Source organism: Spermophilus citellus (assembly GCF_964194105.1).
Source record: "Spermophilus citellus genome assembly, chromosome: 6".
Taxonomy (NCBI): Eukaryota; Metazoa; Chordata; class Mammalia; order Rodentia; family Sciuridae; genus Spermophilus; species Spermophilus citellus.
This window is the reverse complement of record NC_138187.1, coordinates 161883918-161907010: the sequence shown is the minus strand read 5'-3', so window position 1 is coordinate 161907010 and position 23093 is coordinate 161883918. Positions and strand designations below refer to the sequence as shown.

Genomic DNA, 23093 nt, shown 5'->3' with positions numbered 1-23093 from the left:
ACTGTGAACTGTCTTGGCTGCAGTGAGCTCTGGGAGGCTGTGGGTGGCAGTGTCCTCCTCCCCTGCAGCCTCTGGCTCACCCTCCCTCCCAGCTTCCTGGGGCTTGTCCCTGCAGGGGCGTGGTAAGATCACTGTCCTTGGTGAGGAAAGGGACAAGAGGGACAGTTAGTGACTGTTTTTCTACAGGTAAAGAAAAGGCAGGCAGAGATCTTGCTAGAGGATCCAATAGGAGGGACAGTGCCCAGGAATTCACAGGCCACACTTCCCTGGCTGAAGCTACTGGAGCAGTAGCCTCCCACCTTCCATGGTGTGTGTGTCAGAGTTTGTGCTTACCAGACTCTGCAATTCCCAGTACACTGAGACTCTGCAGCCTTCCTACCCCCAGTGGAAAGGGGCATTTTGTCTGATACTGGGCACAGAAATATTGTGCCCTCAGGTTAGCAATGAGTCCATGAGGAAGCCTACTGCTATAGATCACTTGGCCAACTTCTACCCAGGCACAGTTGTCTTGATAAGGGTTTGCTACTGGTTAGAACATAGCAGAGCAGAGGGCTTAGCTGAGATAATCAGTAGTTCAGATTTCAGTTCTGTTTACTAATTGTGCTCTTGGGCTCAACTCTCCAGACTGCGGCTTGACATCTGCACAATGGGGTTGCTAAGACCAGTTTTTCCTGAAAGCATTGTTGGAAGGATTAAAGAATATTGCCTAGCACTTAGAAAGCACACAGCACATGTTTATTTCTGTGATTATGTTTTCCTGTCTCCAGGGTCCCTCATATTTCCTGAAGGATGTATTTCACACAGGGTGATTAAATCTTTTTCTGCTGTTGGTAGAGGATCTGAGAATTCTATTATCTGAGACATCATGATGACTCATCCCAGGGTGCCTGGATCTGTGTGCCTCCAAGCTTCTGCATATGCTTTATGCCTTCAATTCATTCAACAAGTTGTGGTCTGACACCTCCAAGAGGTACCATTTAGTGACACCAGGCTTCTCTGCAACTCCCCTCCGCAGTCTTCTCTTTCCCCTTTTGCTAATATTATCTACCAATGTAGAATTTCCTTCCTCTTTTGCTTGCCCATTCTTTAAAGTTCAGAGTTCTACCTGTCCCCCTGATGGTGGACTCAAATTTGACTTTTTTATTTTATGAACTCCTACACCACCATTCAAATAATACACTTCTGTTGTTCACCTTGTATTATACTGTGTGGGTTTCTGTTGTACCCCAACTAGGTTATAAGTGCTCCAGGTCTTACACTTCTGTACATTTGATTTGTGAACCAGTGATTCCCAAAGTCAAGAGAGAATTAGGATTCCCTAGTGACTTTCACAAAGCGCAGATTCTGACTCAGGAAAGACCAGTGACATATAATACCTAGCCTAGTGATAGACAAACAAGAAGCAGTTATGGATGCCAAAGGCAGTATGACTGAGAAATATTTGCTTATATGTACCCAGTCTATATGATGTAGTCATTGGGTTACATTTCACCATGACAAGACAACTACAGTGCTTGGCTCTCTAACTTTTGCATCAATTCTGGATAAACATTATATAACTTTCACTGACCCACTTATTAAACATGTGATTTAAAGAACAGGTAAAACACATTCATTCTTTCCTGTGAAACATTAAGGTAATGGAGACTTTCTGTTTCTCTGATTTTCTCTTGGACCAGGGAGTGTGATGTATGTATTTGCCAGCTCATTACAGGTGGAGCTGTAATTAGGACAACTGGTGCCAACAGAGTGATGTATACAGACCTTATTGAACAAAACATCAAACAAAGGAACATGGCATTTGGGGGCAAATCCATTTAATTGGTCTTTGGGTCCTTTGATAAGATCTACAGTGAGATGGAGCTTCCTGTTCTGATTCTTGGTCTTCTATAGCCTTGGGTACCATCCCAGGTTTCTCTGGAAACCTCAGCAGCAGAGGTCTAAGGCTCCTCATTGACAGCAACCACTGGAGTTTCTGGGAGATCCTGCTGGGGTTTCCTGAAGTCAGAGATGTGCCTGGCTTCCAACACTGCAGAGAAGCCTTCCTTAACCCCCAAATAAAGGGGTATTTTCATTTCTCCAGTCTGGTCTCCTGGTGAGTCAAACACTCTGGTCTCTTTGATTAGCTGGTATTTCCAGTGACAGCCATGTTCAAGTCCACAGACCACAGCACAAACATTTGCTCTTGGCGTCAGCAGCTTGTGTTGGAGGAAGAGCAGAGGTGGAGCAGGAAGCGGGTAATGGGGAGGTCAGAACATGGCACAGTCCTCTGCTCTGGTCCAGAGTTGGTCTAAAGGAGAGTCCATGCCCTTATCCAGGGGGTAACAGAAAACTGCCACAACTGTGCTACAGTTAAAGTCAAGTTTAGCAGGAAGCTCCATGTTCACCAACTAGGATCCTGAGAGGTTGGGAGATAGGCCTCTGAAAATGAGATTAAAAGAAATCAAAATCAGTATTTTTCCTTTAAAAAATAAAAGAAATCTTTCATCATATCTCTCCTCTGAGGCTCAAGACAATCTTCTATTTCTAGATTGCAGATTTTCTGCTCAAGGCTACTTTCCTTAAGAAACTCAGCTATTACTGTGCTGCTCTGGAAAAGAGTGGTAGCAGTTTCCGTTTTCCCAGCAAGTAACAGAGGAGATTGTCAGGGAGCAGCCACAGTGTCAATCAATACACCTAGCAGCCAACAACAATACTGTCACATTCCTGGAGTAAGGAACATACTGCTGGAGCACTTCTATCCTGGAGGTTATGGAAAGGCTTGATGACTCCCCCACTACAGTTGCTCCACTGACACACCTGCCTTCCATCGCTAATACGATCTCCTTCATGGCCTGAAGATTCAATACCTGCTTAAGATGTATTACTTGATTATATATAGGAAATCAAGGTTTTTATTCTTCCATTTTCCCAAATTATTCTATTCCTTCAAAAATATCTTCTTAACTTATCAACCCTTAACTTACCTTAAGGGTTCGGGTCAAATGCAGCATTTGTAAAAACTCCATATGTTCCTAGGTGGCTAAAGAACAGAAACACAAGGATGACCTGCCATGTAATGCTTAGTCCTCAACAGTCCTGCACATATTGTCTACATAAACCTTGCATTACTAGTCCGCCCCTGAAATTCTGTCTGTTGTAATAAGAGGAAAAAAAATGCTAAAGCAATTTTAGAGATCTCATTTAACAGCTCTAGATAATTTGCATTGCATTTTACTCTGTTACTGTTGATGCTTTATGTGCAGAATTTCTGCTGTGCCCTCTAAGGGGCTGTACCCCCTTCTTGTTGAGAAGAAATAGTTACAAAATTCTGAGCTTTGATAAATTGATAATCTAGCATTAGTTTTCAAAGAATGGTGATACTGCCCCCTAGGGGTGTCTTTTTTATTTCATAATGATCAGAAGTTCTACTGACGTAGTAGGCCTGGGTCAGGGTGCTGAAATGTCCAAACAGGTACAAGATATAAGAGAATTGTCATACATCGCACACAGCTTTGGAATGTCTACTCGACATTCATATAGGCCAGATATCTTTGAGCCTGGAACTTACAGACTTACATATAAATATGTAGCATTTCTTGCATCTTTTACAATGCAGTTGCCATGTGAATTAAGGGAAGATCATTGAACAAAACATCAAACAGTAGGTTGTGCAACTCTACCATGATTGTTTGCTACTTTGAAACATCAGGTCTGTGTTGGCCATGCCTCTGATGCTGAGTCCCTGATACAGCATTCCACCAGCCCAGCTCCCCAGCTGATGCTTCTTAGTGACACTATAGGAAGCACAAGCTCTGATGGCCTTGGGGCACCTTAGCTTTAGCATTTGGTTTCTACTATGACCACCTTCTCTTTTATTCTCCTTTATTAGGAGAATTAGGACTTTTGCTGACTTTAAAAGCATGGAGTGTGGCCGGCATATATTATCTGTGTATCTTACTTCAGGATAGTCAGGAGGACACAGCAAAAGATTTTTTATACAAAGGTGGCAGCCATTATGTGTGATCTTCCTGACACAAATCAGAAAGTCAAACTAACAAAATCCACTCAGTCAAAGAACATTTCCATCTCACCTTTGAGGGTTCAGGGGGCATTTCCCGTCATCTGAAATAAGTGGGAAAACACAAATGATTGGTTTAAAAGGAAAAAACAGAATCGAGATGAAGGACAGTCTTTAGTGATGGCAATGACTGGGGAGAGTCAGTAGAATGACTTTCAGGTGGACTCATTCTGAGGCGCATTGGGAGCAACTACTGGAGAGAGAGGACCTGCTTTAGGCTAAATTCCATATTTCACAGTATTTAACTCCAGAGTCCTCTCACCTTCTTCCTCTTGCCTTTCAGTTAAGAAAAGCTCCTCAAGCCTCTGAGGCCTTCAGCCTCTTGACCCTAGCGGGACTCCTGTTGCTGCATCCTGAGGATCCCAGCTGGGATCACACAAACCCATCACACGGGGCAGTGGGGGTTTCCCCTCGCTGTCACTTATGTGATCAGGTACTTCTGGCCTTAGTCCAAACCACAGCCTCTGGCAGTCGCCTCTTCATATGTGGCTGTGGTATTCACCTGTTACCTGGTCATGGAATATCCAGAAGCATGAAACCAAATTAGGATAAGACCAGGGAAAAAACTCCCATCCCAAACAGGCGAATTTGTATATTATCAAAGATACAGGAGGATAAGGGGTTGGTGGTCCCTTTCCAACCTAGAAATGTCTCTAGAGAATGAATTGGTGGGGAAAAGCAGGAGGAAATACTATGATTCCTGTGGTCATGGAGACTAGGATCTAGCTGCCAGGAGCTCTTGCCTCTGCCGTCTTGATCTGATCAAACACAGTTTGCTTGGAGGGATTGGTTGTAGCTCTTGGTATACCTTTATGGTCTTTAAGCAGAGCATTATCCTTTGTCTATCATCTTAGTCATTTACAGGAGAGAATGTGAAGGAGCTTTGGAAAAACAGCTCATGGCAAGGGTAGCTTTTTGAATGTGAGGAGGCAGCAAGTTAGGAATAGGTGTTGAAACTCCTCGATGCAATGAGAGCTTCAACATCAGCTGAGGTTTCAACATAGCTGCTTCCAGTTACCTGGATCTGAGCTTCAGTTGACCTTTGGTGCTTCGCACTACTGTCTATGAGGAGCAATAGCAAAGATCCCTATTAGACAAGTTTATGTAACCATGTGCAGGCACATGTCACGACAAATTTTAACTCTTAAAGAGATGGGCTGTTCCCTCTTTTATTCCCAGGTTATACTTCTCTGTCTGCTGAAGAGTTTCCCTTACAGTCTTCATCCCTTTGGCCACTTCCCTGCTTAAGTCCTGCATAGACTCCACGAGTTCTTAGAAGAAAATGCAGACATCCTAGCTCCCTGTGCCAGGGGCTAATAAAGCAGCTGCTCCACAGGCTCATACTTCATTTCCTGTCTCCTCTGTAAGCCCCTCTGGACTCAGGCACACTGGCAACTACACACCATTTTCCCAGGTATCCTCCCTTTCACATCTTGCCATGTGCCACTTTTTCTCCTGGAGCTCTATATCCATTTTCCCCCTTCATCAAATTCCTCCGATTTGTTCTTCAAAGCTAAGCTTGAGCAAGCTTCTCTGACCCCCAGTCTGGTTTAGGAAGCCCATTCTGTGTTCCGGTGATAGGCTGCTGTTTTTGTTCTCACACATGTACCCCACTTGAGTCTGTGAGTATTGACCAAACACACAGACTCAAGTGGGGGACATGTGTGAGAACAAAACACAAGCAGCCTATCACCGGAACACAGAATGGGCTACCTACCAGGTATAGCAACCTTAATTAATACCAGGGACCCTCATTACAGTGCCTAACAGACTGTAAATGACTGTCACATAAAGGAATGAGTGAAGGAAGCTGACATGACAATTTTAAAATTTGGTTTTGTGATTGCAAATGCTGAACTGCAAAACTGCCTCCTCAGAATTTTGAAGGAGGGCTTTTGAAAACTTCAGATTTATAGGCTCATGCCCAAGTCTCCCTGTGGGAACATCAGCATTTGGTAAATTTCTCCAGGTGATTTTGCTGGACAGTCAGTTCTCAGGATCACTAAGTTATCTCTGCCTTCTTTTAATTAAATGTTTCCAAACATGAACTATTGAAATGGTGGCTTCACCACCCCATCCAAAATCACATGAAAGAAGAAAGCAAGAAGAAAACTCGTTCTTATTTACCTTTCTTTCTGAGACGCTTTCTCAGCAGAGCCAAGAGTGTCCCACCCATGACCAGACCTATTGTAGAAGCCACAGCTCCACCAAAGTAAGTCAGGGCCTCCTGGACAGTCAATGGCCCCTCTGCAAAACAAAAACAAAAACAAAAACAAAAAACATGCACATGCAAGATATGAGAAGTGCTCTGTGCAAAAGGCCAGTTGTTCTCTTCAAAGGGTCCCAAGAACTCTAAGATGTTCTTGGATCATCCAAAGACCTGCCAGTGCTGACAGCCTGCTGTGAAAGGAGATATGGAAGTCAGAAAGCCATGGTCAGAGAGTGGGAAGCACACAGGATCATATTCCTAAGACTTAAATATTAAATGTAATTTCAAAGCATTCAGAAGAAGACCTAATAAAAGGAAAGACATTGTAGATGCAAGGGGCCCACACATGGAAGTTTGAGTAAATAAAATGAGCCATGGGGAATTTTTTTTGGCCATCAAAAATTCAGAAATGCAGCAGAAAGTAATCAGAATAAGCTGCTAGGGAAAAAGCAGGGGAGAAACTTGGAGCTGAATTGAAGCTTGCAAACAGGTGGAGCATAATTAAGATCTGTGATATTTCTAGAGGTAAGTGGTAAACAAAATTCTTCTGAGGTAATAAACCAGAATCTGCATGATTAACATATTTTGAAACTTCAAGATATGTTAGTAGAGATTACAAGTAAGCAAGGGAACTTATTTCACAAATCTGAGCCCTGAAAAGGAGTGGCAGTTATGTACACAGAGTCACTGAATTTAATTCCCACTGCTCTACATAAAGCAAGGAGATTCTGTCTGACTCATTTTGAAACCTTTATCAAGCAAGGGGAAACCTTGTGACAGAAAGGAGGACAACTGTGACAGATATAGAGAGAAGAAATACTGATTTGTTTTTCATATTGAGAAGACTTCCTAAACCATATGAAAAATGTACCTTGGCAGGTTGGTGTGGTAGCTGACCAGTGTCCATTCTCTTGGCATGCTGCTCTGGCAGAGCCATTAAGTAAATGACCCTCTGGACAATGGAAGGTGCAGGTTGACCCATAGCTGAAATTCCCCCAGGGGTTGGAACAGTTCATCACTGTTGGCTTGTTGATATGTAGTTCTGAGCATTTGATGGCTGCAGGAAAAGAAGAAGGAGGAGAAACAGCATGAAGAATGATGGTGAATGAGATCATGGTTTCATCTGTACCCTGACTAGCATTGCCAGTAGATAGTAGACTATGAAAAGGTCAGAAGCAGATCAGCCACTTCACACTCCCGCCCACTCTTCCAATATCACACAATGCTAAGTATCCCCTCAGAGAATGCTAGCCAAAGAACAAGGAGGGGCCAGCAGCATCCAATAAACATCTGCTAAGGGGTTGACTTTGCCTCCAAAAATACTATTTGCAATTTTTTTCTCTCAAAAATACTATTTTAAGTGTTATTATTAGTACTCTAATGGTAAACTGGCAGGTCAGCATGTACTTATTAAAATACTTAATGAGCACTCAGTGCAGCTAGAACTGGAAGTTTGTTTATTTCCATAGTAGATGCTGGAAGTTTGAAAGTAGAGGCCATCATCCTCTTTAAACTATTTTTTCAGGGAATTTCACGTTCTTTTTTCTAACTTATGGAATGGAAAACGGAAGCTCAGGAATTATATCTAATTTAAGTAAATATTATTGGCAGTACTGATATTTGTAGAGCTCTGTGTTGTGCTTTGTGGGAGATGTAAAGATGAAAGGGATATAAAACTTTAAGCTTCCTTTATGGGGTGACAGCTCTCCAGGAAGTATCACATAGGTGTAACTGTCTAGATTCCAATTATTATGGAAATACTAGGTGTTTATCCTGTCACCTAAAAACACTGTAGCTTATGTTTCACAAATCATACAGCTGGTTTTATTCTTAGCATTCTTCTAGTTTCTAACACATCTGTGCTTGTTTCCTCCTTAGAGCTTTGAGAACCAGGGCATTAGCTGCATCATGAGGAGGAAGGGCAGAGATGTGCGTGTGGCGCAGTGCAGCTGACTGGATGGGTGTGGAATTCATGGAGGACTCCACCCATGCAGTGGCTGCTGGGGCAGGTACACTGGCTAACTTAAGTGCCTGCAGGATAGCATCAGAACCTCCTGCTGCTTTTCACTTTACCTCTACAGGCTGGGGTTACTGCTGTCCATTGTCCTGAAGGCTTGCACTTGAGGGTGCTGTCTCCTGTGAGTGTGAATCCAGCTTTGCATCCAAAGTAGCAAGTCGTGTCCAAGCCAAAGTTTTCCCCAGGATGTCTGCAGGTCATTGTTCCCTGCCCAGAAGCAACAAGGGCTGGGCATCGAACCTTGGAGGTAGAGACTGATGCTACACCTGTGTTGAGAGGGTATTTCAATTTAGAGAGCTCTCAGTTAAAAGCAGCATGTCAGAGTTAAGGCTGACATGGAAACTGCCCCCCACTCCTTTCACCATGGGGGAGGCACTACTGATGTCTGTAAGGAAGTTAAAGTGATTAACCTCAGGTGTGGAAAGCAGAAGAGGAAAATTGTTTACAAGTGCCCCTGAAGAGATGATTCTCCTACACAAGAAGAAAGGGGGGGGGCGGGGTCACTATTAACAATTTTGAGAAAAGGGAATCAGCAGAAGAGTTGTTGCAGAAGTAGCAATTCAGTAGGCTAAACGCACATGGGCCAGTTGTATGCCTTCCTCTGCTTTACTGAGAGGTGATATTGTTCTCTGGTCAAAGGTCAACATGAAAGGAGATGCCACTGGTTTTGCCACTTGCTATGTGGCAAGAAGATGACTAACTTCTCTGTACCTCAGTTTCTTGATTTGCAAAACTGGACTGGTAACAGCAGCCCTTGTACTCTTGGCAATGAAGTAATGGGCACCACTTGGTTTGCTCAGCGAAGCCCTTTTGGAATACAAGGCTAAATACCGTATAAAACATGATTTCTACAGAAGCATCAGTATATCTTTTATTTATAAGCATAAACAATCCTGTCACTCCTTAGACATTATTTTAACCCATGGGTTGTGTTTGCTAAACCCAAATGATGTGTAATACGCACCTGCCACCTATGAGAGCCACATGTGTGTTATCATTGTGGGGGATACTCCCGACATGGAAGTGTCCCAGCAAGTATCTGTTTTTACCTTTGCAGCATGGGGGATGTGCTGACCTTCTTCCAGAAGATGTGCACTCTAAGCTACCTGATCCCTCTAACCCAAAGCCCTTGTTACATGAGAAACAGCAGGGGGAGCTAACACCGAGTTCTCTGTGAGTGTGAGAATAGTCGAGGCTGCCTTGCTGGGGGACAAAGAGTTTTGGGCACTTGAGGGCTGGAGTACCAAGCCAAGAATGACACTATCACCAAATGCACTCAGAAGTTCTGTGCTCCATCCATATATTCAATAAGTATTTATTTACCACTTACTGTATTCCAGGTGTTTGGCTAGGCCACTCATTCCAACTACACAGGGCAGTGGGAGGGACAGTGGGCTTTCAGAGCAGAGGATATGTAGAGGGCACAGAGAGCTCACAATTTCATCCTCCTTTGTCCACAGCCTCGCTCCGGAGACCACAGAGCCTCCTCTGGCTCCCACTATCTATCTGGGTGGGTGCACTCCAGGATTGTTTCTACCGTCTTCCTGCCTAAGACAACTCCTCTTAGAATATCCTGTCATCTCTTCAAATTCAGTACATCTAAAACTGCAAGGATCACCTTCCTCCTCAAACCATGTCCTCTATTTGAATCCCCAGCTTGATTTTTTATGCCGCGGTTCCATAGCAGTGGGAAGTGCAGAATCCCCCTCAAGACAGCTAAGTTCTGGGCATTCCAAACCTGACCTGGTGTGATTTTGCTCTGGTTCTTGGCTTACACTGCTCTCAATTTCTTTCCATTTCCACTGATTAAAATCCCACAGTCCTCCAGAATCCGACTCCGCGGCTTCTCTGCAGCTGTTGCTGAACGCAGTGTGCACTCTCCTCAGACTCATCGGCTTTCTGCTTGAACTCATGCACTCTCATGTCCTGACAGCTGTGTCCTCTTCTATGTACAGAAAGCTTCCAATACCCCCTAACCACCTGTCCTTGTCTCTACTGCAGGATCCCAAGACTTGGTGCTCAATAACCATATGCCCAGTGGATGAATACACAAATTTCTAGTTTGTTCACTACAATTTCCTCCCCAAATTGTTTTCATAAATTATTGCAGTTATGTCTTTCTCTCAGCATTGTTTTTTTTCTCATTAAATTATCTGACAAACTATGACTTATCAATGAATATTGAATTGTTGACAAACTGAGTGTTCTTTCTTTGAATCCTTGGTCCGGTTAGGCTCATTTTACTTAGCTATTCTGATTTTAAAATCCCTCTTCAAGTCCTTTGTGCTGTTCCATGGAAAAGGGAGTGGGGTGGGGTTTCACTGGGCAGGTACACTGGCTAACTTAAGTGTCTGCAGGATAGCATCAGAACTCTGGGTATGACTTTTGGCCTTTTCATGTTGGTCCATGTGTTCTGCAGTAATGGGTCATGCACTGGAAGATGGTGGGTCCTTATTGCAGGGATCCTTTGAAACAAACAGTGAATTTCAGTCCAGGGTTCTCAGATTCAACAATCTGATGTAGTAATTAACAACCCCATGTCTGGCCCATCAATTCCACTCACCAGACATTTACTAAACATACCTACTGTAAGTTCCAGGTGAAAGTCATCTGTGAACATTTTCATTAACCTACTTTCTCAGCATCTCCCATGATTACATCTTTAAGCCCAGAAATATACACCATGTAAGCTTCAGCACAGCAGGGGCTGTGTAGGTTCTTCTAATTCTTTGCCCCTGGAAACAAGGCCTGGCACATGGGAGAGAGTTCTAAAAATTTTTGTTGACTAAATGAGTAAGTTAATGGGTATACTTTAATTTAGACTAATTCTTATAAGGTTGTGTGTTTTTTGTCTGATTTGAAAATAATACAAGAAGTTACTATTTTAAAAAATTGAATAAAGTGACTGAGCATCTAAAATGAGAATTTCTACAGAATTAATCTACTTAGGGATCATTGCTTTGGTTTTAGCTTTGTCAGTCTTGCTCTGCCAATGTGGCAGTTCCAACCTTTTCCATCCATGGAAGTCTCTGAACCTTCTCAGGTAAAAGTCACATTGTCAAACTCAAGCCCTTTAGATGGCCTCAAGGGTTTGACTTCTCGAACCATGCAAGGATTCAGGCTTTCCTGTTTGAGGGCAGCATTGGTAAGGCACCTGGAAGCCCAACTCAGATCTTGCATCTGGTGGGCACACAGCGGACACAGCTCCATTAAATTCATGGAGTTATCTAGGGTGCTGCTCAATGTAGGCGTAGAGGCTCACTTGGAGAATAAACTCTGCTTGTGACTTTAAGAAGTGGCCCTGTTTCAAAACATTGGCAAAAGCCCAATAGCTATAAGAAGAGTAGAAAACAGATGAGAGTTGCTTTCATTAACTGCCCTCTCGTTGACTTCCAAGGCAGTTCTTCAGTGAAGGGTCTGCACGGTGTTTCCCTGCACTCCATCAAGTGGCTATACATGGTGACATGTGCCTCTTTGAATTATTATATTCACTGCACTCTAGTCACTATCTTAAGACATACTGATTCATATTATTTCAGATTCAGCCAATTTCTTATTTTACTTTTTAACTTTTTTATTTTTTTTTATTTGTACTTAAAATGAATATGGCCTCAAGAACTTCTTGGAGTTAAGATCTAGTTTAAATAATAATTGTAATAGAGTTGTCTATTCTAAACTCAAACTCAAACTTTAAAAATATCTGGGTGCAGTGGGAGCACACCTACATGGGAGGCTTACACAGGAGGATGGATTGAGACCAGGAGTTTCAGTCCAACCTGAGTAAAATAGGGGGGCCCAACCCCAGACTAAAACACAAGCAAGCAAACAAGCAGATGATTAAATAAATAATGCGGGAACTCTCATGAAGAGATCGAAGAAACAGATAGAGACGTGCCCCCAGACAGAGCTTGGAGTGTACCCATTTGCCATATTTCAGGAATTGGATAAGCAGGGCCAAGGCATAAAGGTAGAGGTTGGGCTGAGAGCGGAACCAGGACCAGTCCCTCAGCATGGTGGGGCTGGATGTTAGGAGTAGAAGTTCAGAACCAAATCTAGTGTTCGAGGGTCAGCAACAGTGTTATTGATCAGAAGAGATTCATCTGTGCCAGGAAGGTGGCTACACAGACAGTAATACAGGGATACACCAACTGCACACAAGTGCTCACAAATTGTGAGAGTCGGCAGAAGAACCTTAGGACTACTTAGGTTCGTGGAGAGGGTTCTAGGTCTGGGAGAGCAAGGACCAGGAAGAAACTAGGAAAAATAGGCAGAACCCAAGTATGGAACCCAGGGAACTGGTGTTCTAACTATGATGGAGACATTTCAAAGCTACCCCCAAAATGAAATCCTGCATTGCACTCTAAAAAGAGAATTGGAGAGCTCCATCTACCCCAGCGCCCCTCTGTACTTGGTGACCCTCAACGGGCTCTCTGAAGTATCCTAGGATTCTGCAGCGAGATGAAACTCTAGAGATGGTGCCAGGGGTTAAAAATGCAAGCACTCAGCTGTGTGGGGAAAGGAGACCAAGCATTTGCCTAAATCTAGAACATATGTTTGGAGAATGAGGCGAGAATAAGGTACAAAATCCAGATCTCAGAATCAGGATCAGGTAAGGTAGACAATTTTGAGAGCCATTGTGGACTGAAGATGCAGTTTCTTTCACGCTTGGTTCTAGACTCAGGGTGGGGAAGGCTATAAGGAGACAGGCAAATGCCACCTGTTATAAGGGAAAGAGGACTGGAAAGAAATGAAGGGAAATAGGCTTCAGAGAGTACAGGTTTAACAACCATTTGGTTACATAGATGATTTGAAACTTTTGTGAGATTTTTGTTTGCTTTAGGGATTTTTGATCCTTCATCATTAAAAGTGGAATATTGTAAAATAGAGCTCGTGATAAACATCAATGAGATAAGCGAATGTGAGTGAGAAATGAAGGAACGAGCTCAAGCCCTAATACTGGCCCCGAGAATATTCTAGATTCCTCAGGGGGCTTGCAGTGTATCTTTTGGACAGCAGGCAGTAGCATTTTATGTTTCTTACCTTGCAGAATTCATGGCCTGGGAAGAGACCTCAAAGATGGTCTCATACATTCCTCCTCTTTTGGAATTGAGAAAACTGAGGTCTTTGGAGGTGATGAGACTTTCTTAATGCCACATGATAGTGTGGTGGGAGGTAGTATAAGTCTTTGGAGATTAGTACTCATTGCATGAAGGGGAATAAATAATATTTTAGCCATTTTTTATGTAATACTAATGGATTCCTACTGATATATTCTCTTGCCTGATCAGGCACCCCCATCCCCCATTGCATGAAGTGGAATAAATAATATATTAGCCATTTTTATGTAATACTAATGGATTCCTACTGATATATTCTCTTGCCTGATCAGCGGTTAGGACTGTAGCCTGTGTAATGAAGAGTAAATTAAGCCATGGACCCAGGATTTAGAAGCCTGCCACTGGGTGGCAGCATGGCATGGTGGCAAAAACACCTGTTTTCTGACTGGGCCTGGGTGAATCCTGACTCTAGGTTTCCTAACTAAGTGCCTTTGGCAGCTACTTCTTCTCTCAAAGCCTCCGTTTCCTCATCTTCGAAGTGGAGATAACAATAACCAACTTAAGAGTGCTCATGTATGAATAGTTGGCAGTACACAAGCAATAAATATTAACTATTATTGCTGGTCTCGTTACTTACCTTGACTACACTGAACACTAAATTGGAACAACAGTACCTTTTGAAACTCAGCAGCAGCTGTGACCTAGTAAATTCAGTGCATTTCTATTTTAGAACATGCATCCTGCCTGCTAGATGCTAGCCAGCCAGATGCTTTGGGAAGCTGAACATAGATAAGCTCCACCTTGCCCTGGAGGATTCCACTCACTGTCAGTAAAGCTTTGAGTAAATTTCACTGGCAAATGGTCAGCTTCGGCCGTCCATCACACATCCACTGTTTTCTGTCTCGCTGTTACAGGGGCATAAGATGAGGATGCAAGCTCCTTCCCTCAAGGAGTTTGCAATCCATGCAGACATGGAGGGAGGAGTGAGTAATAAAACAGTAATTTTGTTCTGGTAGGCCAGAACAAAATCACATCCATCCGTGGGTGTGCTCAGTGTCTGGGACTTAGCAGTGCCCAGTGAAGGTGAGTGTGAGAAAGAATGAATGCTGGTATAGCAGAAAAAGATTCGCAGAAAACGAGTTTCAGTGACACAGTTGAGCTTCATTATTTACTAATGGTTACTTAACCTTTCTGAGCCTGTTTCTTTCTCATCTTCCAAATGGAAATGATAATGTCTTTCCTCTTTCTTTCAGAATTCTGGCAACATCATTTATGAAGGAATGAGACATTTCATAAATCTGAAATGTTTAACTCAATTTATTTAAACATTCGGGGACTGGAGGGAGAGAATGAGACTGACTAGATTACCAGGCTTTGTGGAGCACATGCTGTTTTAGTTCAAGAACAATTCTCGATGATTCTCCATTCTATATTGCTATTTGAAAATGGTAAGAAAAGACCTAAGCACATACCTTCACACCTTGGCGGGGAGCCTGTCCACTGTCCAGATGGAGTACAATCCAACCTTTCAGGTCCAGATAAAGAAAATCCCTCATCACAGATGAACTGACAGGTGGCTTTATAACTGGACTCTCCAAAAGGTCGGGTACAGGTCATTGTTCCATTCTGAGGGCTCAGCAGAGGTGAGCAAGTAACGGCTACCATGGGTGCAGAGGAGGAGATTGTGTTAGTACTCAACACCCTGAAATCTCTGTGTGTGTGTGTGTGTGTGTGTGTGTGCGCGCGCGCACGTGCCTATGTTGCCCCTTGAATACTCAGGGCAGCGTCTGGATAAGTGATTGTTTGAGTTCCTGGTGCTTTCTCAGTTTGTGGAGGTCTAAAATAGCAGCAGCTTTTGTTTGATTTGGGCTCTGAAATGCTCAGCCCCCAGGAGCTTTGGAAGGGACTGTAAAAGGGAGCGGGTGCTGTGTTTGAAGGACAGTGGTGCAGAGCATTTCGGTGGCCCCTGACAGGAGGGGAGGTGCTGCTCCCTTGATCACCTTCATCAGAAGTAGACCTAGTGACCTTCCCAGAAAACAATGGCAGTGACTGGAAAAAGGAAACAGGATAAATTGCTTTCTCCTTTTCTCCCAACGTGGTGGTGGGAGGAATCTGGGTCCAGACCCTGGCTCTGTTACTTATCAGTAGTGTATCTCTGCACAGTGACCTTTCTGAGCCTCAGTTGCTTCATCTTTGAAATAGGAAAAAGTATAATCTTTGCCTTGCAGATATCCTTAGCTATGTAGGAAGTTAACTAAATCATCTTTAAAATTAAATTTAAAATATAATAAAAAATCACAGACACAAAGTAGGCACATAATTCATCAGCTGCTGGCAAATGCTAATTCCACCACTTCCCCACAGTCTCATTCTATAGTGACCAGTCAGAATTGATTGCTTATTCACTTAGGAAAATGTTAAATTAGGTCTTACAGTTCTTTGCCACAGTTTATAGAGTTTGTGGTGCTAGGGTCTTGCTTGGGTTGATGAGGACCCAAGTCCTTATTTGGCAAGTCACTTGACCTCTTTGAATCACAATATCTTAAAATGGGGAGAACAGTATTACATAGCTCCTAGTATTAAGTATTATTAGGATTAAGAGTGAAAACACTTAATGTAGCTGTCAAGGTGTTCCTCTACCAATTAAGGAAGCTGTAAAGCACAGATTAAAGGTGCAGACGTTGAAAGGTAAAACTGAGAGAACACACAGTTGTGGGTGTTTCTTCCTTGCTGTTTGTGCTGGTTGAGCATCATGTGGCTTTGGAGTAGAGACAGTGGTGTGGCTGTCCCAGGGCCACTTTTCAGCCACTGACTCGAAAAGCGTGGTTTCGAGCACCTTCTCTTCCTTTCTCTTCCCTTTATTCCTTGACCTCTCATCTGATCAACTCGTCCAAAGCCTAATGATTTCCTGCCCTTTGAAAAGTCTTCTGAGTTCTATGTGCATGTGAGGGGGGCAGGGGAGACAAGTCAAGAAGTCCTGACACTGCAGGGACAAAGGGAAGGGGTGCCCATGAGGCCCTGGGGCGCTTGAGTCCATTTTCACTCTGTGGCTTTGCCTTCTGAGGAGGGGGGTGGGTGTGGTGGGGAGGGGGACAGTAAAAAGGGAGAGTTTCTGGTAAGGCCCCTCTGAAGTTGCAACAGCCTGCGGATTGCAGGCCTCCTGGCACCTTCCTGCCCTGCCTTCCTGGGGTATTTCACTTTTGTGCACCCAGCCGCAAAAGGACAGAGTTGGGTTGAGTAAACAAAGAACTAAAAGCAGAAGGGAACTGGAAGGTCACAGGAAGCCAAATGAGTTGCAGCCTCCTGCTGTGAAGCACCCACAGAGAGGGCAGTGAGGAGCACTGGGCTGAAATCTGTGCTCTGCACAGCCCACAGTCCATGGTAGCCCAGAAGGTCCCGATTACTGTGGTGACCCTCCTTGGGGACTCCCAAGTTCTTCCCCAAGCTGTGTGGGCTCTAACATGCCCAGTCCCATTGTGGCTGAGAGGAGCACTGAGGGGCAAGGCCACAGCCCACTTGCACTCTCCATACCCAGCTCCAGGGGCTGGCCATACTCTGTGCCTGGGTACAAAGGACATTCAATTTTGCTAAATTCCTTTCTATATCAATTAGTTCATTAATATGTGGCCTAACTTAACAGTGAGCTGTGTGTGTGTTAGCACCCGTGAACTTTTGTGACTGAATAGCAAGTGGTTTCCTCTTCATAAAAACCTGTATCCGCCTGCTTTCACTTAGATAATGAAAGTCTGTGCAAAGGGAAAGGCATGGCTATTAATGCAGAAATATTTTGTATTTTATCCATTCAAATTTATTGTTGAAATTATATGTACACCATAAAATACTAATTGCATGATGCAGGGTAAATGGAGAAAATATTGGAGGAAATCACACCAGAATGTTAAGAATGTCTATTTTAGGGCAGTAGGGATATTTAAGAGGATATTTTTCACTTTTCTGTGTTCTTATTTTTCAGTAGTTTTTGTAAATAAAAATCTTGCTTTGTAAAGTTCTCTTTAAAATGTGTTTTCCATAAATGTAACTAAGGAATTGGATATGTTGAGTAGAAAATGGATGGGGAGGATAAAGGAAGGCATGGAGAGAGTAAGGCGCAAGGGAGCAGTAGCATCTACCCTTCAAATTGCAGATGACTGGGAGCAGTGCATTTCATCAGGGTGTTAAAGTATGACGAGTACCCAGGCTTCTTAACATCAAGTGCATTACACTGAATCTGCACACCTTCTGAGAACCCTGAACCCTCCAGTTCCTGAAGTGGTATCTTCCTCTTCCATAATTCTCCCCTTTATCTTGTTTCACCACTGTTATGCAAATCTTGGGGTATATCTGCAGCTAGATACCTATTCAGTGCAGCCACCATTACACCTCATGGTGCCTAGGAGTAAAATGCCAAATCAGCCTTGAGACCAACACCTAGAAGCTGATTTTTTTTTCCTCCTAGTTTTCTTTCCAGGTACTATTTTTAGCCTATGAGTACAGTTTGCTGTGTTCATGACAGGAGCCTTCAGATGCTGGTAAAGGCCCTGTCAAGGAGTAAGCGAGGGCCATTCTGCTCCCTGTGGCCTATTGCCAAACATCCTGACACCTGTATTATCCACTGAGCCTCTGAAGACATTTGCATTTGGGATCCTTAGGCTACAGGGTAAAAGGATTTTCCATCTTGTTTCAAGGAGGACTCTACATAGTTACCAACTCTAAAACACAGCTTTTAAGAACACTGCCTATGACTTACTTCCAAGGGGCTGGGAGGACGTGCTCTTACCTTGGCATTCTGGGGGAGCAGCACTCCAGTGCCCAGTAGCCAAGCACCGCAGCTCGCCTTCTCCCACCAGGAGCGAGCCTTCTTCACAGGTGAAGCTGCAGACTGACTGGTATCTGAAGCTGCCGGAGGGGTGGGAGCAGTTCACCTGGGCCCTGTGGGGAGCTGGAAGGTCTTGGCATTGCACAGCTAAGGGGCGAGGAATGGAGACAGTAAGGCACAGGGAGCAGAAGCATCCAGGAACTCGTTGAGTCCAACCACAAGTTCCTGACCACTTAGTGCCAAGAACGAGGATTCCTGAATTGGGCTTTTTAACATGGAAGATGAAAAAAGTGCCATTTACACTTTTTTCATCTTCAGTGCACCTGAGTGGTTTTGAGCAGAATACTAACACATTATTCAGCATTTTGGCAATATGTATCAATAGTGCTTGAACTATCATACTCTTGGACCCAAGAATTGATGCCAAGTAGGAAATCAAGATGCATAATGAAAAATTAATTCAGAGACACATTTTATCAAGATAGGATTTGCGAGAGCAAAATATTGAAAACAAGTATAAATGCCACTAATCTGGAGTTGAAAATAAATCATAGTGGATTTGTGAAAAGAATGTTAAAGGTCCCTAAAATCACATCTTTCACTTTGGAAAGATATGGGAAATGTCTCACTATGTGATGTTAAATAAAAATGCAGAATGAATGAAAAATTATCATCATGGTCAAATTATACCATGATCTTAACATATAAAATAGATGTTCAAATAGGGAGAGAACACACGACTTCTATTGTTGTCTTTTTTTGCCTTTAAAATGTGAATAATAACTCTAACTACCTCTTGGAGCCAACCCAAATGAGGTCGTAGGGACTGCTCCATAAATCTTGGCTGCCAGCAGCATCAGAGTGGCAGTGGCAGTAATAGATGACTGTAGCATCCTCGAGGCCATGCAGCAGAAGACCTCCACTGTCGACTGTCAACTGTCGAGTGGGAACACTAGGATGCCTGCCAGGGGCTTACTGAGACTGCCTCTGCAGGTGCCTGTTCCGGATGATTGGACACAGGTAATGCCTCGAGGCAGAAATGTCTCCTGTGATCCTTTATGATCCTTCTTAGGCACCAACGCTCTGTGCGTCTGTCTCCAACCATTCATCCGCAACACCTCACAGCACCTCAAGTCTCACCAGCATGGTGCATGGCTGCCTATTCCTCCATTGCATTCTTTCCCTTTGACTTTCAATGCTTATTGCAGTAAATAATACAACATAAAATCCATTCTTTGCCACTTAAACAGTATAGAGTTAATTGATATGAGCACATTCACAATGTTGTGCAATTATCACACTGTCCATCTCTAGAACTCTTTCATCATCTCAAGCTGAAACTCTGCCCACTGAACAGTTAATTCCTCGCCCTCTCTCCCCTATCGTTCTACTTTCTCTGATTTTGACTACTGTAAGTAACTTATGGAAGTGGAATTATGCATTACTTGTTGCAGGGGGACTGGCTTATTTCATTTAGTGTAATATCCTTAAGTTCATCCACATAGTAGAATTTGTCAGAATTTTCTACCTTTTCAAAGCTAAATAATATTCCACTGTCTGTGTATACCAATTTTGCTTATCCTTCGTCTATCAGTGCTTAGTTGACTTACTTCCACATCGTAACTATTGTAAATAATGTTTCTGTGAACATGGGTGTACACATCTCTTCAAGGCCCATTTGCAAACTTCTGTCTCATTTTGAAAATACAGTCTACATAAACCCAGGGGATTCACTTAAATCTCAGCAAGTGGCAGTGAAATGCCAATATTATATTTCCAGAACATGACTTTGTGTTGAGAGTCCTTTGTAAATAAACAACCCCAGTGACCTCTCTTTGTCTCAGTTTTCATGTAAGAGCAGAACACTGAAAACATGAAATATTAAAAGGGGACCATTTTGTCAAATTAGATCACAGACACATGATCTGTGAAGTAGTATCATTTTCTCAATATTTGTAAAACTGATGCAGTTTTAAAGTTGCTTTTACACACATTAATTCACAACTACTAGTGAGACAGGAAGGTAAGGCAGATGGCAGTACCTCTAACCACCAGAGAGAGGGGAAGGTAAGGCGCATGGCAGTATCCACATTTTACAGAAAACTCAACGAGTCCCAAGCTTATTGACAGCAATGACAGAACTGGACTAAATGCTTTGTCCGTTGTTCCTCCACCAGTTCACGCTGTTCCTTTCCTCTAACCCTGATCTCCTCAGCCCACCCCATATGTGTCAATCAAAGCAGCCCTCACCTTAACTGTGCTGTAATGAACAGCCATGACAGGACTGGCTCTGCTGGCCATTTCAACCCTAGTGCTGACTACAGAGGCCCAAGCACATAGTAGGCTCTCAGTGAATGTCTGGTGGTGAGGGAATGACAGTGCTAAATGCGGATGTTGATGCCTTTAATGCCTGAGAAGCACAGAAAGAATCTTTGATGTTGCAATACCTTGACACACGGGGGCTGGTGCTGTCCACTGTCCCAAGTCAGCACACCGAACCATATCAGCTCCTCTCAGCAAGAAACCCTCCGTGCAATGGAAGCTACAGCTGGAGTTGTACTGAAAGGCTCTTGAGGATGGGGAGCACTCCATGCTCCCATGGTCAGGACTCTCCAGTGGCTCACATGCAAGGGCTAAAGGGAAAAAAATTGTCTGCAACTGGGTACCAGAAGGGCCCAGTCCTTTTTCAGAAGAGACTTGGAAGATGCTACATCTTTCCCACCTACATTGTCAAGATGGTCAGAACCTCAAATCCTCCCCTTTCCAGAAGGGAAGTTGCCTTTCCCAGGCCCCCTCCCTGGCTCACTCTTACCTGCCCTCAGGTCTCAGCTTAGACTTCACCCCCCTCCCTGCCTACCCTAACTTGGGGGAAGAGCTCCTCCAACCTGCTCCCACAGCCCGTCCTATGCTGTTCCTGAGTCACACCACAGTCTCCTAGAGGCTGGGGTTGCAGTCAGGTGTATCCCAGAGCCTAGAACATGCTTGGTACATCATAGGTGCTTGTTAGATATTTATTGGATCTGAAAAGAGCAGATACAGGAAAAGATTGGGTTTATAAGGAAAAAACAGAAGTAGCACAGCTTATTATTGACACTATGATCTGCCGCAGTGCAATGGTCCCTAGTGGGCTTTGTCCCTGGAACTCAGGATGTCATCCTAATATACTTCAGTTGCCAAGTGTGTGCTGTCCAAAGTGAGTTCTTGAGTATAGTTAGGCCCGAGTGACCTCCATTCTTACGTTTCCTCATGCTCTTCCCTGGAGGAATGTCATCTCCATGCAGTTCCTGAGGTTTGGCAGAGCATAAAGACTATCCTTTTACCCTCCGCTTTGACCTCTGGTGTTTACAGAATCAGGGCATTTAAGGATCAAAGGTCCCCTAGGACTTCTCTCTTGCTTTTTTTTTTTTTAAGAGAGAGTGAGAGAGGAGAGAGAGTGAGAGAGAGAGAGAGAGAATTTTTAATATTTATTTTTTTAGTTCTCGGCGGACACAACATCTTTGTTGGTATGTGGTGCTGAGGATCGAACCCGGGCCGCACGCATGCCAGGCAAGCGCGCTACCACTTGAGCCACATCCCCAGCCCTCTCTCTTGCTTTACAGATGAGAAAAGTGTTGCTCAGAAACGATAAGTGATCTCCCTGACTTCTCGTGGCTAGCAGAACCAAAGCGGGGCTCTGCAGGTCTGGGAACACACTAATCAGCCTTCAGGATCCTACTCCTCACCACCCCTTTCCTCAGAAGCCGAGGGTGTGAGGCAATGGCTCAGAACGCAGTTTCATGGTGTTATGTAATTGCCTAGTATTGCATCATGGGCTCTCCTTTAAACACAGCCTTTGCTCCTTTGCCAAATGCTGCCTCCAAAGATGTGATGGGGAATTTCTCTTTGTCCCAATGGCCACTGCTCTAACTCTTTCTCACAATAAGGACCTTGTCCTGAAGTTTGTATATGCCAATGAGACAGGAAGGTGAAAAAGAGGGGCAGAAATGAAAGCTGACCTCATGCACAACCCTGTGCTAAATGCATTATATTTATTTCATGGTATAGTCTTTATTTACTTAGTCCTCACAAAGTGCCTTGCTTTGGGAAAAGGGAAGACCTTTTAATTTTCACCATAGTAAATCAGCCTCTTATTTTTCTAGTCTGGCACTAGAATTCTTAGCTCCATTTCACAGATGAGACATCTCTTGGCTCCTGGAGGTTGAACAACCTGCTTCTGAGTCAGGGCCTAGAGGGAGGTCACCCTGATGTTAAGAGTCCTGGCTCCTTCTATGGTGCCATGACGCCTTCTTGGGTGCACCGGGGGCTGCTAAGGAAAACCTACCTTCACAGGTCGGTAAGGGCGCAGTCCACTGGCCAGGGCCAATGCAGCGGAGTGTGTCCAGGCCCCTTATTCGATAGCCAGGATGGCACTCAAATGAACAGCGGGAGCCATAGGCAAAGGCAGCGAGTGGATGCAGGCAGTCCATGGTTCCGTTGTCAGGGGCTTCCAGGTGCTGACACTGCACAGCTGGAGAGACAACCAAGGATAAGAGACCCTCAAGGTGGAGGATGATGTCCACAGTTGGAGGGCAGTGGTGGGGCTGTCTCTGGACACAGAAGTGGAGCTAGGAGGGTGGGAGGTCAGGAGACCTGTTGTCCAGACTCAGAGCTCCTGTCCTCAGCATGGCCTGAGTCTCTTAAAATAAGCACTGCTCCAAGCTTTATACTTAGCATCCTCTATTCCTTATGTCTTTATAAATTTGTCCCAGTAGGTCTTCTGGTGCCACTCAGAGTATAGACACTATCCCTTAAGAATGTGGCCATTCTGAAGCTGTTGTAGGTTGTGAGTTTGGGGGAAGGGAAGCCCTTTTAATTTTCAACAGTAAAATCAGCCTCCTATTTTTCTAGTCTGACACTGTTTTCCCAAGCCAGATTTACCCAGTCTAGCTCAGCAG

At 43.9% G+C, this 23093-nt stretch overlaps 1 protein-coding gene across 4 annotated transcripts in view; it reads right to left on the bottom strand.

The window, feature by feature from the left end:
* Positions 1–1812: 1812 nt before the first annotated feature.
* The window catches only part of SELP (selectin P), a 33927-nt gene continuing 12646 nt past the window's right edge, over positions 1813–23093 (bottom strand). Inside the window, exons 6-15 of one of the 4 annotated variants that reach the window (XM_081299776.1) lie at positions 22481–22666; positions 20607–20792; positions 18121–18306; positions 14816–15001; positions 8343–8552; positions 7141–7326; positions 6188–6307; positions 4074–4104; positions 2967–3022; positions 1813–2421 (exon numbers count right to left, since the gene is read on the bottom strand). In XM_081299776.1, the coding sequence (XP_081155902.1) occupies positions 2968–3022; positions 4074–4104; positions 6188–6307; positions 7141–7326; positions 8343–8552; positions 14816–15001; positions 18121–18306; positions 20607–20792; positions 22481–22666 (1346 nt within the window). In that variant the 3' untranslated portion in view covers positions 1813–2421; position 2967. Of the gene's footprint in view, positions 2422–2966; positions 3023–4073; positions 4105–6187; positions 6308–6333; positions 6461–7140; positions 7327–8342; positions 8553–14815; positions 15002–18120; positions 18307–20606; positions 20793–22480; positions 22667–23093 lie in introns of those variants that run through there. The other 3 variants (XM_081299777.1, XM_081299778.1, XM_081299779.1) reach the window with 3 other exon arrangements.